The 18,152-nt window shown below is 42.5% G+C and overlaps 1 protein-coding gene across 1 annotated transcript in view; it reads left to right on the plus strand.

Moving 5' to 3' along the window:
* Positions 1-4,799: 4,799 nt before the first annotated feature.
* The window catches only part of LOC5503840 (ceramide transfer protein-like), a 28,849-nt gene continuing 15,496 nt past the window's right edge, over positions 4,800-18,152 (plus strand). Inside the window, exons 1-8 of the mRNA XM_048727866.1 lie at positions 4,800-5,198; positions 6,516-6,632; positions 7,460-7,570; positions 7,925-8,093; positions 8,537-8,775; positions 9,010-9,102; positions 10,245-10,343; positions 16,768-16,848. Of these exons, the coding sequence (XP_048583823.1) occupies positions 4,962-5,198; positions 6,516-6,632; positions 7,460-7,570; positions 7,925-8,093; positions 8,537-8,775; positions 9,010-9,102; positions 10,245-10,343; positions 16,768-16,848 (1,146 nt within the window). The 5' untranslated portion in view covers positions 4,800-4,961. The remainder of the gene's footprint in view (positions 5,199-6,515; positions 6,633-7,459; positions 7,571-7,924; positions 8,094-8,536; positions 8,776-9,009; positions 9,103-10,244; positions 10,344-16,767; positions 16,849-18,152) is intronic.

An 18,152-nucleotide genomic window follows, 5' to 3' on the forward strand; every position in this document is an offset into this window, starting at 1 on the left:
CAAGGGGGGTCCCCAGGGAAGTGCCCAGGGAAAATCCAAGTGCAAGTTCTGTGGCAAACAGAAGCATGACCGCCAGCTTTGCCCAGCAAAGAATGACACCTGCCATAAGAGTGATAAGAGGGGACATTGGCAAGGCGTATGCCAGTCAAAACAAGCCAAGGGAAATGTCAATGAGCTTGAAGTTGAATCTCCATTCCTAGGGGACGTGAGCAAATCCAGCGTGGAGTACTGGAAGGCAGAAATAGAAGTCGACGGGCAACCCATAACTTTTAAATTAGACACTGGTGCCGCTGTGTCGGTGATCAGCGACCAGGAGCCATTGCTCAACTCCTATGAACTAGTCAAGCCTAAGGAGGTTCTGAGGGGCCCAGGGGGTTCAAGGCTCTCAGATTTAGGAACCCTTGATGTATGCTTGAAGGCACAGGGGAAAGAAATGAGAGAGACGGTGTACGTAGTCAAGAATCAACCCCATTCACTGCTTAGCAGGAATGCCTGTGTGAAGTTAGGCCTAGTAGTGAGGGCAGACACCAATGTAGAGGAATTTATTCCCACCCCTGATTACAGAACAGAGTTTCCCAAGTTGTTTAAGGGACTCGGCAAGATGAAAACCGAGTACCACACTACTTTGAAACCTGATACTTACCCTGTTTGTCTCTTTACACCAAGGAAAGTACCTCACCCTTTACTTCTCAAAGTGAAGCTGGAGTTGGACAAGATGATTCAGCAGGGAGTCATCTCTCCAGTCACAGAGCCAACCCAATGGTGTTCTGGTATGGTCCCAGTCCTCAAGCCTAATGGATCTGTCCGTATTTGTGTAGACCTCGTCGCACTCAATAGAAATGTCCAGAGGGAAGTCCACCCGATGTTTTCAGTCGATGAAAGTCTGGCCAAGCTCAGCAAAAGCAGAGTCTTCTCTAAACTGGATACCAACAGTGGATTCTGGCAACTCCAACTCGACAAGGAGTCACGTCTACTGACTACCTTCATCACCCCCTATGGCAGATTTTGTTTTAATCGTGTTCCATTTGGAATCTGCTCAGCACCAGAGGTCTATCAGCGTACCATGTCCAGCATCCTACACGGGCTAGATGGAGTGATATGTCATATCGACGACACACTGGTTTATGGAGAGACCCAGGAGCAACATGACACAAGGCTTCGTGAAGTCCTTAGACGCCTACAAGAGGCAGGTGTGACCCTCAACGAGAAATGTGAGTTCTCCAAACCCTCTGTCAAGTTCCTCGGACACATTATTGACCATAGTGGTGTGCGCCCAGACCCCGCTAAGACCGAAGCAATCAAGAGTTTCCCAACTCCTCAGACAGTCAGTGACCTGCAGCGATTCATGGGTATGGTCAACCAGATGGGAAAGTTCCTCCCAAGCTTGGCTAACCTCAACGAACCTCTAAGACAACTCCTGAAGAAAGAGAATGAGTGGGCCTGTGGCGAGTCTCAGCAACAATCCTTCACAAGGATCAAGGAAGAGCTGACGTCATCAAGAAGTCTTGCGCACTATGACCCTAACCGCCCAACCATTGTATCCAGTGATGCATCCAACCTGGGTATAGGGGCAGTCTTACTTCGGCTACAAGACGACGGAACTAGAAGACCAGTCTCATATGCATCCAGATCACTCCCAGAGACAGAGACGAGATACGCAGTGATAGAGAAGGAAGCACTGGCAGTTACCTGGGCATGTGAGAAGTTTACCAACTATGTTCTTGGCATGCAGTTTACAGTCGAGACCGATCGCAAGCCGCTGGTCCCTCTCCTGAGCTACACTGACCTGTCAAGAATGCCGCCTAGAATTCTGAGATTCCGCATGCGTCTCCTGAAGTACAATCCCCATGTAGTTTACGTACCGGGGAAGAACCAAGTCATAGCTGACACATTGTCACGAGCTCCAGCAAGCAAACCACTCACAGAAGATGAAACATTGGTAGAAGAAGTTGAAAGCTTCACCAGTCAGATTATCACAGGTTTACCAGCAACTCCTAAGCGACTTCAAGAAATCAGAGAAGCACAAGATGCTAATGAAGAATGCTCCCAGATTAAGAAGTACTTTATTGACGGATGGTCGACATACATGCCGAATTCGCTATTACTGAGACCGTTCTGGGAGAACAAAGGTCATCTTGCTGTCGTGGACGGACTACTACTGTATGACGAGAGAATAGTCATCCCACGAAAGATGAGATTGGAGATCCTCAACTCGATCCATCAAGGACACCTGGGGATTACCAAGTGTCAAGCCCGAGCACGAATGTCTGTATGGTGGCCAGGTATCACCTCGGCTATTACAGATCTGGTAACCAAGTGTTTCACATGCGCCAAGCATCGACCAGAGCCGAAAGAGCCTCTGATGCCCTCTTCTTTCCCGACCCGTCCCTGGGAAAGAGTGGCAGTAGATCTCTTTGACCTGAAAGGAAAGTCCCACATGGTCATAGTGGACTACTACTCAAGGTGGGTAGAAGTCAGGAAACTCACAAGTGAGTCCTCGGAAACCGCAATCAGTGTCCTAAAAGAGATATTCTCAACTCATGGCATCCCCGATCTTGTCGTATCCGACAATGGTCCCCAGTTTGCAAGTAATTTATATGAACAGTTCGCAAAGAACTATGGGTTAACTCATGTAACAAGCTCCCCACTCTACCCAAGAGCCAATGGTGAAGTAGAACGCGCGGTTCGAACGGTCAAGGAAATCCTGAAGAAGAACGAAGACCCATACTTAGGGCTCCTTAGCTACCGAACGTCACCACTACAGAACGGCTTAGCTCCTTGTGAACTACTAATGAGCCGACAGTTACGCACACAACTTCCAACCCTACCGGAAACTCTACAGCCAGAGCTGAAGATGAACGAATTGGTAAAGCTGAAGGCAAAGGAGGAAGCTTACCGCAGTAATCAACAGCTGTCACATGACACTCGTTAGCAGGTTAAAGAGCTTCCGCAACTCCAGACAGGGGATAAGGTGTGGATTCGGGATCAAGATCGGATGGGAAAGGTACTAACACCAGCAAAGTCTCCAAGATTGTAGAGACTGAGAAAGGAAGCCAGATAAGAAGAAACAGAAGTGCCTTGGTCTCAGCAACACCAAAGAAACCACAAGCACCAACAAGTGAAGAGAAGCCAACAATACAACCTGCGGTGCTACCAGCTAAGAGCGACAACGTTGCTACGGCTGCACCATCACCAATCACTACCCGCAGTGGCAGAATTGTGAAACCCCCACAAAGACTTATCAATGAAACTTGAACATTATAGCATAAGGGACATTGAACTTTATAGGTTGTTGCTTACTGACATTCTCACTGTCTTTCGTTGTAGGAGTCAGCAGATTAGCAGATTGATTGTTAGACTCCCCAGGAGATTAGCTTAAAGGGGAGATGTAGTATTATGCTATAGCTTAGGCATATTTGGGAACCCTGTGTTATGTGTTTGTACATCCGGGACTTGAGGGTGAGTCCGCCATCTTGGATTAAAACGTTGTTGTTGACTGTTCATCGGTGTACTTCTCTCAACTCAATCGATCATAATATAACACAAATAGCACGTTTATTGCGAATCGGTTGTCTTCTTTCCGCCTGGGGGGGGGGGGGGGGGGGGGGGGCGGTGCGAAATCTAATAACAGTCACTTACGTGCAAAATCACATTGAAAAGGTCGACGTATGCCTCCACTGGAAATGAGCTCGACTTTGACACGCACCAGATATTAGACTGATTTGGTGCAAGTTCGGTAATTTGCGAGGGGCTTCCCGGATCAAAGCTAGAAAAATAAGGAAAAATCCATGAAATAAATATATTGTTCTATAGTTTAGGCCTGGCACTAGTGCGGCCTTCACGTCACGCTGCCTGGAAAAAGACTGGATACGATATGAGAAACGAGGGAGCAATTTCCCACGGACGTAGATAGTGGTCGAGTCCGCGGCATTGCAGCGGTCATACCTCACAGTCGAAAACTTCCAAATAAACATCTTCGGAATCGAGCATCATAAAAAAAGATAGCGGCCATATGACAAAAGAGTTACGTCTCTCTCTTATGTACCCATACGAGTAAGAGAGACAATTCCTGCCTTTGTTGTATGCTGAATGAAATTTTCCAACTATTTTCTTTAAATTTTCTGATAATGTATCTTATATAACTTTGAACCATGACAGCTGACGGGTGCTTTTCCTTTTTTTTTCCTTTGTTCTATTTTACTAAAGTTATTAGCGTAAGCTTAATTGAGTACTTATTTTACTTACTTTAATGGGTACCTCTTAGCATATGAAGTTTTATTCACAATGCAACCTGCTTTGATACCTGCTTTTCTATATCAATTAATTTTGAGGGTTTACATGGATATACTCGTCAACATAAGTAACTTATTATAAGTACTTTAAAATTTTCAATGAAAACTCACAGAAGAGTCTACAGAAATTACATCATGAATAGGCTTTTTTCAGATAGGTATTATATGATACATATGGCTGCGCAACCCCTCCACTCCCCCCACAGCTAATTCTTAATTAGCAGAGATGACACGCAAAACAACGAACTCGCGCGTTCTAAGTCGAGATTAGGAACCTAATTGACTGACTCACTCACTCGTCCGTTCTTGCTCATTAAATTTTTAATCTGCCTGACGACATATAAATTAATAAACACTAACTAAATTGAGTAGACTAAGACTAGATATTTATATGGTCTGTCACCACACACGAGTCGGATCGCCATCTTGGATTTCTCCGACAATCTCTCACTTTCCGGAGATAGTGATCGGAAAATTCCGATGTGAAGTTGGGTATGACCGCTGGGAGTCCGCGGACTCTACCACAATCTACGTCCCTGAGAAACGAGTCAGACCGACCAACATCAAGCAGCGATGAAAGAAAATCTTTTAATATTCCCTCTTAAATAACCCTTACTTTACCCAAATAATACTGTAACGTAGCTGAATAGTCCAGCTAACGCCCTAGTGATGTCTGGGGAGCATACTCCGAGTTTTAGCGACGAGGATGAAGACGAATTGGATGCTTCTACTCAGCCGAATGTCCCGGCGAGTCAAGGGTATCTTTCCAAGTGGACGAATTATTTGCATGGTTGGCAGGAGAGATGGGTTGTTTTGAGAGAAGGGACTCTTTCTTATTATAAATCGGAGTTTGATACTGCTTTTGGTTGCCGTGGTTCCATCAGTATGGCTAAGGCGTCTATTGAGGTAAGAATAATACCGGCGAGCATGTCGCCTTCTCACCTCTTTGTCATTCTCAGGTCGAATATAACTTATCAGAAACTAAACTATATATTTTACGCGTTCTATTTGTATTCAATCCTAGGAGATATTATCTAGCTTTCTTGAGCTTGTTTATTAAAATGTACTTGTTACGAAATCAAGGTTGTTTGATTGTGTGATCTAGTGTTGTGCGAGTGATAGTACAATACAATTACTTCACGTACTGTTTGTTGTCTGTAATCGATTACCGTTTACTAAAGTGTCATATAAAGTGGATTTGATGAGAACTCCATTTTCCAATTCTGTGAGATTATGAGTCATAGTTTCGAGCTTTGTATTCTGTTATTATTCTGAGGAAATTTAAGTCACGAGCTTTAGGGGCGGATAAGTTGTCAACGAATATTGAGACATTTCAACTGCTAATCAAATTACACCTATATTAGAATTCAAAACGAGAAACCTAAATTGCAGCACTCTCCTTATTTACTCTAGTTATCTGAGTCTTATTAGTTAGATTTTGTCATGCTATTTTCCTCAATTATTAAATCAACTTCTTAATCCAAGGTGATTAAATGTTTATGATTTTTCATCAATAAAACATTTAAGACTCTTCCAAGGAAGATAACATTTATTTTACATTTTTCTTTTATCACACGAGGATTTTGGATGGTTTTTAGTAGAATGCCCTATGGTAGCCTTAGTACACCCTATGATAGCCTACATGCAGGCCTTGGATGGTTTTTAGTAGTACACCCTATGGTAGCCTACCTGCAGGCCTTGGATGGTTTTTAGTAGTACACCCTATGGTAGCCTACCTGTAGGCCTTGGATGGTTTTTAGTAGTACACCCTATGGTAGCCTACTTGCAGGCTTTGGATGGTTTTTAGTAGTACACCCTATGGTAGCCTACCTGTAGGCTTTGGATGGTTTTTAGTAGTACACCCTATGGTAGCCTACCTGCAGGCCTTGGATGGTTTTTAGTAGTACACCCTATGGTAGCCTACTTCAGGCCTTGGATGGTTTTTAGTAGTACACCCTATGGTAGCCTACCTGAAGGCCTTAGATGTCTTAAGTAAACAAATCCTATTCTAGCATGTTCTAAAAGCATGTACTAATTTCTACAATGTTCCAAGTGTGAGAGCCTGCACGTTATCAATATTCTCGGCAGTTCTGCTAATGAATATACAGTGACTCTGTCAAAACTCTCTGTGGCCAATAACTATTATTTTTAGACTATTATAACTATTTAAAATAACTATTTCTTTTTTTTGTCCAACCAATTCATTCCTAATTCCTTTCACAGCCTCATGAGTTTGATGAGTGTCGATTTGATGTCTCTGTCAATGACTGCATGTATTACCTAAGAGCCGAAAGTGTTGAGGAGCGTCAGAAATGGGTGGATGCTTTAGAAGCTGTCAAGGTAGTGTTTATTTCTATCCTTTAAAGTAAATGCCAACTTGAGAGAAAGAGAGTAAAGCATAGATACCAAGCTCTGTTAAAAGTCACTGGAGATTTTTGTAAAGGCTGTAGTCACAAGAGATTTTTGTTGAGTGTGCGGCTTCAGGCTACATACCTTCATGGATAACAATAGAACCCATTTTGCTCTGTTTGTTGAGTGTGCGGCTTCAGGCTACATACCTTCGTGGATAACAATAGAACCCATTTTGCTCTGTTTGTTGAGTGTGCGGCTTCAGGCTACATACCTTCATGGATAACAATAGAACCCATTTTGCTCTGTTTGTTGAGTGTGCGGCTTCAGGCTACATACCTTCATGGATAACAATAGAACCCATTTTGCTCTGTTTGTTGAGTGTGCGGCTTCAGGCTACATACCTTCATGGATAACAATAGAACCCATTTTGCTCTGTTTGTTGAGTGTGCGGCTTCAGGCTACATACCTTCATGGATAACAATAGAACCCATTTTGCTCTGTTTGTTGAGTGTGCGGCTTCAGGCTACATACCTTCATGGATAACAATAGAACCCATTTTGCTCTGTTTTTTTTCTCTAGACTTTTAGTATATTGATAATAACACCTCAGGTAGTACCCCAATCATTACACTACTAGAATATTTTTTTAAGGGAAATGTATAGTGCTAATTTGTCCCACATCAGTTGTACTGTTATTGGACTATTATATTTTAGTGGGATAAATGATGAGTGGACATCAAGAAAATAAACTCTTTCTGCCTCTCTGTACTTGTTCATTTGATAAGGCCTTTAAGTTAATTATTTGTTCCATTAAAGGCAGCAGAGTCTGGTTATGGGTCTGAGACTAGCCTGAGGAAAGGTGGATCCATGCTCTCACTGTCATCTGTCACCAGCCTGGGCACCACTTTGTCAACCTCATCATTTAAGGTACATTCATTGCCTCAGAGATCAGCTCCAATGGTCTCCAGTTTGGCAATTCATTAATTAATAATTTACTAATTTATAATTATTTATTAATTTATTGATTGAAATAGTTTTTTTAAGTATTTCTGTAACTGTACACAAAAACTCCTTACATCTCAGTTCTAATTATGTTTTTCTTTCTTGGTGTAAAGTAACCCTTGATTTTCAGTGGGTGCTTTTTTTGAAACTGTATCATTCCTAAACCCTGAACTAAACTGATTCTTATTTATTGCAGCATTATGAAACATATAAATCACAAACATAATAAGTAATCTCTAACTTTCAATCTTTTATTGTACTGTATTTGTGTCATTACAGAAGGGACGTGGTCTGCGAGAAAAGTTACTAGAACTGGAGACTTTCCGTGATATTGTGGGCCGGCAGATAGACACCTTACAGAGCTACTTTGATGCTTGTGCCAGCACTAGTGTAACCCAAGATATAAGAGACAGTAGCCATGATGAACTCTATGGTAGCAATGAAGGGTGTACGTTGTTTTTATGTTTTAGTGTTTGTATGATTTATGTGAACCTGCTAAAGTATTTGGTCACCTGATCTCCTTGGGATCCTTGCAGTTAGTAGCTGAAAAACAATGTCACAAATATAGCATGTTCAAGTCAACAACACACTATATTCATGCAATACAACTTGATGTCTGAGCACAAACATGGCTAGTGATCAATGTTATTGTTATTGTGGAGGAAGGAAAATCAAGAATAACCTTTTAGGAAACCTATAGATTTCCAGAATTCAAAAAAATAGAACAACCCTAAAATCAGCACTGCCTCCAAATAAGCATCTCACACAAAAAAATACTGTAAAATCTCCATAATTCTCCCAATTTTCTTAATCTATAGTGGATCATACAACTCACCATTATTTTAATCTATAGTGGTTCATCATACAACTCACCATTTTTTTAATCTATAGTGGATCATGATGCTGATGATGAAATGGATGAGCTTTCTAAGACGCCCACACCTGCCTCTATGGCTGAGCGACTGGGTAATAAGAACCATAATGACATGGCTACTCTTGCCAAGGGTATTGACTTCCGTGGGGAGGCCATCACATTCAAGGCAACCACAGCAGGCATCCTGGCCACTCTAGAACACTGCCTTGACCTTATGGGCAAACGGGAGGACTATTGGCAGAGGAGACTAGAGCGGGTAAGCCTATCATATAACTTATTTATTTGAAGAATGTCAGGCAGTCTCTTTTTTTTATTGTTTAATTAAAATTAAACATTATTATTGATAATATGATAACTAATAATAAAAAATAGCCATCTACTACGGAAGTCTGACACTTGATCAACAGCATGTGTTCTGTAGTATTGTCAATTCCTTAATGAATTGTAGGGGTTGCATAAGTTTCAGTAGGTATTCATTCTTATCTTACAGGAAATAGAAAAGCGAAAGAAGGCAGAAGCTTCAGTCAAGGAGTCAGTCGTCTCGGCCAAGAAACATGCCTTCCTTGGAGGCCCTGACTTTGAGGTAGACTCTGAGCTAGGGCGGTTACATGGGTTTGCCAGTGGGCGGTTACATGGGTTTGCCAGTGGGCGGTTACATGGGTTTGCCAGTGGGCGGTTACATGGGTTTGCCAGTGGGTGGTTACATGGGTTTGCCAGTGGGCGGTTACATGGGTATGCCAGTGGGTGGTTACATGGGTTTGCCAGTGGGCGGTTACATGGGTATGCCAGTGGGTGGTTACATGGGTTTGCCAGTGGGCGGTTACATGGGTTTGCCAGTGGGCGGTTACATGGGTTTGCCAGTGGGTGGTTACATGGGTTTGCCAGTGGGTGGTTACATGGGTTTGCCAGTGGGTGGTTACATGGGTTTGCCAGTGGGTGGTTACATTGGTTTGCCAGTCGTCAGTTACATGGGTTTGCCAGTGGGCGGTTACATGGGTTTGCCAGTCGTCAGTTACATGGGTTTGCCAGTGGGTGGTTACATGGGTTTGCCAGTGGGTGGTTACATGGGTTTGCAAGTGGGTGGTTACATGGGTTTGCCAGTGGGCAGTTACATGGGTTTGCCAGTGGGCGGTTACATGGGTATGCCAGTGGGTGGTTACATGGGTATGCCAGTGGGTGGTTACATGGGTATGCCAGTGGGTGGTTACATGGGTATGCCAGTGGGTGGTTACATGGGTATGCCAGTGGGTGGTTACATGGGTATGCCAGTGGGTGGTTACATGGGTATGCCAGTGGGTGGTTACATGGGTTTGCCAGTGGGTGGTTACATGGGTTTGCCAGTGGGTGGTTACATGGGTTTGCCAGTGGGTGGTTACATGGGTTTGCCAGTGGGTGGTTACATGGGTTTGCCAGTTTGTGGTTACATGGGTTTGCCAGTGGGCAGTTACACAGATAAGTAAATTTACCTCTTGACACTTCCTCTGTCTTAACAACAAGCTTATGCTATGCCATATGCCTTCTTTGTTTGAAAATATATCATCATGTCTGCAAATAACACATTTAATGAATGCGAGCAGAGAAAACATAACTTTATATATGGATACAAGTACCTTTTAGTATGTGATCTTATTATCATTATAAAGGCCTCGAAACACAATTTCCTAGTGTCAGAACTACTATAATATTCTCTATGGTAATTTAAATGAAATAATGTTTGTTTTGTAGGAAGGACCCCACTGTGCTCTAAATGAAGAAGAGTTCTATGATGCCATGGAGATGGAGCTTGAGCGTCAGAATGAGCAAGCTGAGTGCATGCACTCCCACGTGAGTACCCCTTTTCTTACTCTTTTAACATAAGCTTACTTTAGCATACTGCTTACTACACGTAAAACAGGTAATGAGGTAAACAACAAAATCTACTACTGTAGATATACTACATCCCTAGTGATCTGCTACATCCCTAGTGATCTGCTACATCCCTAGTGATCTGCTACATCCCTAGTGATCTGCTACATCCCTAGTGATCTGCTACATCCCTAGTGATCTGCTACATCCCTAGTGATCTGCTACATCCCTAGTGATCTGCTACATCCCTAGTGATCTGCTACATCCCTAGTGATCTGCTACATCCCTAGTGATCTGCTACATCCCTAGTGATCTGCTACATCCCTAGTGATCTGCTACATCCCTAGTGATCTGCTACATCCCTAGTGATCTGCTACATCCCTAGTGATCTGCTACATCCCTAGTGATCTGCTACATCCCTAGTGATCTGCTACATCCCTAGTGATCTGCTACATCCCTAGTGATCTGCTACATCCCTAGTGATCTGCTACATCCCTAGTGATCTGCTACATCCCTAGTGATCTGCTACATCCCTAGTGATCTGCTACATCCCTTGTGATCTATTTTCCATTTAAAGTGTAGCATCAAACTCTTAAAGTGCATCTGAAGGAATAAAAGCAATATCCTCCAAAACAGTTCATTCATCAAATATAATATCTTCAATGCTAGAAGAATCTTTATTACAAAAAATCTCCGATTTCCCATAAACCCCGATTTTTTTTACAGCCTTTTGAATATACCAGTCTGTAAAACACCTACTTGCCCAGTCCCCTCACGGATAAAGTTGGCGCGAGTTGGCGCGAAATGAGTACCAAATAAGGAGTATTGCTCGAGCTTGCGTGAATTTGCGTGAGAGAAAACAATTTTGGCTACATGCAGCGTCTTTACCCTTGCAACTTTATTCGACGTGGAAATACAGTGCTTTTGCTCTTGTTAGTGGGCTTAAAATGTAAATATAACCTTATACAAATAAAAAACGTATATCTTGCTTGCACTTAAAGTAGCCACTTATTGATAATTCAAATGATTTTGCAATTTTGAAAGCATTTACTTTGCTTTACTTGACCCAACATGGTGCCATTGCAGTTATCATAGTTTACCAAAGTAGTTGTACAAAATGATGATTATCTCGCTAAAAGATGGGTCCTTTAGATATCTATATAGCTTACATATAATTTAAATGATGTATGACCCCTAAAACATGGATGAAATGCTAAAGGACCCACATTTTTTTGCACAAACAGTGATATAATATAATTTGCTTTCACATTTTTGCTGTGTATGTAAACATCATATTTTGTTCCATCTCACTAGAGATGTAATAATCGCTAAATCCTTTTTGTCTTCTTTGTCCTCTCAGTGCTCTGACCAAATGTCAATGTAAAGCATTCAATATGCATTTTTAAGACTAGTCGTAGATGAAAATGAACAGCCTTTAAGCTGTTTTATTTTTTCTAACCATTTCATCTCATCCTACTGCGTGACAAAAAATTAACACGGCGCCATTTTGGTGTGGGTAACTGAAGAAGCCGAGTAATTCTTAACAAAACGCTTTAATTCACGCCCGTGCGAAGGCATGTCAACATGACCGACCTCTCACATGGAAGTGAGGCTCAAGGCATGTACCTAATTTATGCTAATATACAACACTTCCTTCCCCTTAAGCTAAACGTAACATACAATATAAACTATTGAAATCAGTTCCTGTAGTTCTAGGCATATACAACAAAGTCCTGTAAGTGCGTAGGCTGTTTCCCTCTCTGATCTCCGTACTGGTGTAGGTGACACCGGCTCAACTTCTGACTGTTTCGGCTGTCCAGTGTCTTGTTGGGTGATGACCGCGGCTGATGAGTCTGGTTCTTCTGATAACGAGATTAGTTCGCTTGTAGATTCCATGTCTAATTCGGTATTGCTTCCTTCTTTTAACCCACTGCTCGCATTAGTATCACCCACTGAAACTGGTCCCCCAGTATCAACGTCTAACTGTCCTTCGGTTCTGGGAACGCTTTCCTCTGTTTTCTGGTAACGAAGCCGAAGGTGATCGACATGACTACGGTGTTCGCGAGCGTCCGTTGCGACTATGGTGTGAGACTGGGCCTGTAACTATCTTGATAACTCCAGCCAACCACTTGGGACCATAGCCAAAGTTCTTAAAATAAACATTATCACGAGGTTTAAATTGGCGATCTTTGGTGTGGGCGTCATGTTGCTCTTTCATTCGCTCTTGTTTCTGCCACATCTTTCCTTGTAGGTTGGGGTGGAGCAAATCAAAACGCGACCTCAATTTCCTCCCCATTAGCATTTCTGCTGGTGACCTTCCGGTAGTTGTGTAAGGGGTCATCCGGTAGCGGAATAGCAACCACTGCAAGTTAGTTGCCATCGTGTGACCAGGCTCTTTCAACAGACCATCCTCAATCAACTGTACTGCCCGTTCGGCAAGACCATTTGAAGCAGGATGGTAAGGAGCTGTGGTCTTATGGATTATACCATTTTGTCTCATAAACGTTGCAAATTCCTCACTGGTGAAGTTGGAACCGTTATCGGACACCACTACCTCTGGAAAACCATGGATAGCGAATACTTCACGCAGCTTGTTGATGGTACTGCCTGATGTGGTGTTCGCCATGATATGAGCTTCACTCCACTTGGAGAGTGCGTCCACGATTATGAGTAGCATCCTTTCCATGAAGGGTCCTGTGTAGTTTATATGAATTCTCCTCCAGGGCTGATCTGACCACTCCCAGGGCTGATCTGGCCACTCCCAGGGCTGATCCGGCCGCTCCCAGGGCTGATCCGGCCACTCCCAGGGCTGATCCGGCCACTCCCAGGGCTGATCCGGCCACTCCCAGGGCTGATCCGGCCACTCCCAGGGCTGATCCGGCCACTCCCAGGGCTGATCCGGCCACTCCCAGGGCTGATCCGGCCACTCTCAGGGCTGATCCGGCCACTCCCAGGGCTGATCCGGCCACTCCCAGGGCTGATCCGGCCACTCCCAGGGCTGATCCGGCCACTCCCTGGGCTGATCCGGCCACTCCCAGGGCTGATCTGGCCACTCCCAGAGCTGATCCGGCCACTCCCAGGGCTGATCCGGCCACTCCCTGGGCTGATCCGGCCACTCCCAGGGCTGATCCGGCCACTCCCAGGGGTGATCTGGCCACTCCCAGGGCTGATCTGGCCACTCCCAGGGGTGATCTGGCCACTCCCAGGGCTGATCTGGCCACTCCCAGGGCTGATCCGGCCACTCCCAGGGCTGATCTGGCCACTCCCAGGGCTGATCCGGCCACTCCCAGGGGTGATCTGGCCACTCCCAGGGCTGATCCGGCCACTCCCAGGGCTGATCTGGCCACTCCCAGGGGTGAAGTGGTGCTGAGGCAGGAGCTTTCTGGTGGATCTGGCATGCCTCACATGTCTTCACCATGGACTCTATCTCCTTCTCAATGGTTGGCAACCAGACGTAGCTCCGTGCCAATGCCTTCATTCGACATATCCCGGGATGTGCCTCATGAAGATCTTCGAGGACTCGCTTACGGCCCTGAGGGGGTACCACAACCCTTGCTCCTCGTAATATGCAGCTATCTTGAACGCTAAGCTCCTCCCTCTTTGACTTATACGGTAATAATTCACGGTCCTTAACCAACCACGCAGCAAATACTCCTTTACATTTGCAAGGACTAGATCCCGGTGTGTCCAGTTGCGGATCTGGGCTGCGGTGACAGGTGAAACATTAACTTTATTCAAGAGAAATACGGTTTCCTCTGCTGAAATTCTGGTGGTGATGGGTAGAGGGAGACGACTCAACGCATCGGCATTCCCATGGCTACTGCCAGACTTGTAAACGATGTCGTACTCGTAACCCCGCAATGTCACCGCCCACCTCTGCACCCTTGGTGATGCAGTAGTAGGTACTTGTTTCTTTTTGCTGAAAAGTGAAACAAGCGGTTTATGGCCAGTAACGATAGTAAAGTGACGTCCATACAGGAACATCACACTTGCGCCTTCTTTGTCTAGCTGTGAATACTTCTGTTCAGCAGTGTTCAGTGCCCTGGAAGAAAAAGCAATTGGCTGGTCACTCCCATCATCCATAACATGTGATAGAACTGCCCCAACTCCGTACGGGGAAGCGTAAATTGTTTAATTTTATTTCAGGGTCGTATATCCAGCCGTTTTAGAGACGGTATCTGAATGTCGAACTTGCTCAAACAAAAGTAGCGTAGAATCGAAGACCAAAGCGATGAAGTAATTATTAAGTACGTAAATTTTTTTCAAAAACAAAATATGTAGCGAGCAGTTGTACTCGTGTGATATAACCATGAAATGAGACAACAATAAACTTTATGATGTAAGTTAACGGATATCATTCCTTCTGTTCGTATCTAAAGATATCACACTCACGATTCTACTGTTGTCAAACCAGACGGCTGACAAGCTTTTCCTCCAGTTCCCTTTTCACTTCCTGTATTTTTTGGTATTTCACCAGCCATATATCATTTGTCCGCAAATGACTCGTCTTGGTATGGCAAAAATGCGTTTCTGTAGCATTGTTGAGTCGCTTTCTCTGTCTCGATGTCACTTGCATCGCTTTCTCACTCGGCAGAGCTTGTTGTTTCACAGAGAGAGGCGCTCATTTTCGTGAATGAAGATGTAGACTGTGCGCGAGCTGACAAGTTTGATTTTCGCGCCACGCGCCCGCAATGCGTTTGTCGGTCAGCGACAAAGGTGTTTTACAGACTGGTATATTCAAAGGGCTGTAAAAAATCGTGGATTATGAGAAATCGGGATTTTTGGTAATAAAGATTCTTCTAGCATATATGAGATATTAGATATCGATGAATGAGCCGTTTTGAAGGATATCGGTTTTATTCCTTCAGAGGCACTTTAATTTCTGGGTTTATACCAATATATCAATAGTTTAGGACTTGAAAACAAACCATACCAAGTTTTATTGCCATTCGACAGGTTTTCCTGGGGTTTTGCCGGCTCTTAAATGTAAATAATATCGCATTCTCAAGTGAAAAATGACCCCAATTTTCGAAAGAGCCAGGCGTTCCTTGTCTATTCAGGATGCTGAAGGGCACATTTTCTATTATCGTAGGGCCTTGTTTTACCCTGTTATCAGAGTGAAATCATTATTTTTCATATTCAATATGATCATCTGTATAATTATAAATAGAATATTTCCGACATAGGTGTCAAATTGTGTGTGTTTTTTAATTATGCCATTTCCCCTTATTTCTAAGGAAAATGTGCTTACGAAAAGATTAGTTTTTGTCAGTTTTTGAGTTAACAAAAGCAGGGAGGCAGTTCTAATTGGATTGATCATTATAGGGCCTCAAATCAATTTCTTTAAGTTGGGGTATCAATTATTGTATGATCAAAGAAAAGCCTAAAAATTCTAAATCTTTAAAGTTTTATGTTACCAATTCTTAACTGTTATCAACCACAAACGTTAATCTAGCTAATTTGAAACTTAGAGTTCCTATGGTCAACGTTATTAAAAATGACCCCCCTCCAAAAAAACATTCTATTTTGTTCTTGTCAAATCAAAGACTTTTATCGCTAAAGGAAAAAATTGTTGATAGAGTTTTTTTAAAGTTATTTTAGAAAAAGCTTATTTAAAACTTAATACTGTGTCAAAATTGTAGACTCATTGAATCATTCTAAGGTCTCTAGTTTTTTAAATGAATTCCGACTTTTTACGAATTTTCGACGCGATGCTTTGATTTCAACAGGTACCAGATAAATGCCTTATTTTTTGCATTGAAGTTTCCCATTTGCTACGATGGCCCATCGGTTAGCGCGCATGAATTTGAATCCCATGATCCGTGATTCGAGTCTTACCCACATGTTTAGCAATTTTTTTTTATTTTTCCTTATCTTTATTTTCTTTTTCCTTTTCCTTTCCTAGTCCTTTTCTTTGCAGCAAAGGTTTGTTCGAAAAATTTTTAATTGCTAACATCCCCTAAAAGCATTTATTTATTTAAAAAAATGCAAAACGTTATTTTCCCCCTTCATAAAATGTAGCGACAGCAGTTTTTCCCTGTAATGTTTTAGCGGCAAAAAACGATATAAAAAGGAATAGCGTTTTAAACTTAACATCCCGGACCTTTTCAAAATGAAATTAGTAATTCACAAGCTACTGGATGAGAAAATTTCTTGCACATTTTAGCTTGATGCAAGTGCCCGCTGTTCTCACTGCGCGGGCTCCTGTTATGGGGTGAACTTGTGAAAAGAAAGAGCTGTTTATAAACGCTTGTGTCTTTGCTTGTGGTCAAATTTCAAAATATTTTCTGATATCATCTAAAAACTCTTTACCTATTCTTCATCTCAGGATCAGTAAATATTAAAAACAAGGTACTGGAATTTGGTGCTAGGGGCACTTTAACTTTTCATTTTACATCTTCAGGATAGAACGGCAAGCCTTGCCATGGATATCCCTGTACCACCCCCTACAGAAGAGGAACCTGAACATAGATTAACCAGTGAGGTAAGTAGGTGACTTAGTGGTATAGGCTTATATATACAGAGCATGGATAAACCAGTGAGATATACACAGAGCATGGATTAACCAGTGAGATATACACAAAACATGGATTAACCAGTGAGATATACACAGAGCATGGATTAACCAGTTAGATTTACACAGAGCATGGATAAACCAGTGAGATATACACAGAGCATGGATTAACCAGTGAGATATACACAGAGCATGGATAAACCAGTGAGATATACACAGAGCATGGATTAACCAGTGAGATATACACAAAACATGGATTAACCAGTGAGATATACACAGAACATGGATAAACCAGTGAGATATACACAAAACATGGATTAACCAGTGAGATATACACAGAACATGGATAAACCAGTGAGATATACAAAGAACATAGATTAACCATTGAGATATACACAGAACATAGATTAACCATTGAGATATACACAGAACATGGATTAACCAGTGAGATATACACAGAGCATGGATTAACCAGTGAGATATACACAGAGCATGAATAAACCAGTGAGATATACACAGAGCATGGATTAACCAGTGAGATATACACAGAGCATGGATAAACCAGTGAGATATACACAGAGCATGGATAAACCAGTGAGATATACACAGAGCATGGATTAACCAGTGAGATATACACAAAACATGGATTAACCAGTGAGATATACACAGAGCATGGATTAACCAGTGAGATATACACAGAGCATGGATAAACCAGTGAGATATACACAGAGCATGGATTAACCAGTGAGATATACACAGAGCATGGATTAACCAGTGAGATATACACAGAGCATGGATAAACCAGTGAGATATACACAGAGCATGGATTAACCAGTGAGATATACACAAAACATGGATTAACCAGTGAGATATACACAGAACATGGATAAACCAGTGAGATATACACAAAACATGGATTAACCAGTGAGATATACACAGAACATGGATAAACCAGTGAGATATACAAAGAACATAGATTAACCATTGAGATATACACAGAACATAGATTAACCATTGAGATATACACAGAACATGGATTAACCAGTGAGATATACACAGAACATGGATAAACCAGTGAGATATACAAAGAACATAGATTAACCATTGAGATATACACAGAACATAGATTAACCAGTGAGATATACACAGACCATAGATTAACCAGTGAGATATACACAGAACATAGATTAACCAGTGAGATATACACAGAACATAGATTAACCAGTGAGATATACACAGAACATAGATTAACCAGTGAGATATACACAAAACAT

Source organism: Nematostella vectensis, chromosome 5 (genome assembly GCF_932526225.1).
Source record: "Nematostella vectensis chromosome 5, jaNemVect1.1, whole genome shotgun sequence".
NCBI classification, from domain to species: Eukaryota; Metazoa; Cnidaria; class Anthozoa; order Actiniaria; family Edwardsiidae; genus Nematostella; species Nematostella vectensis.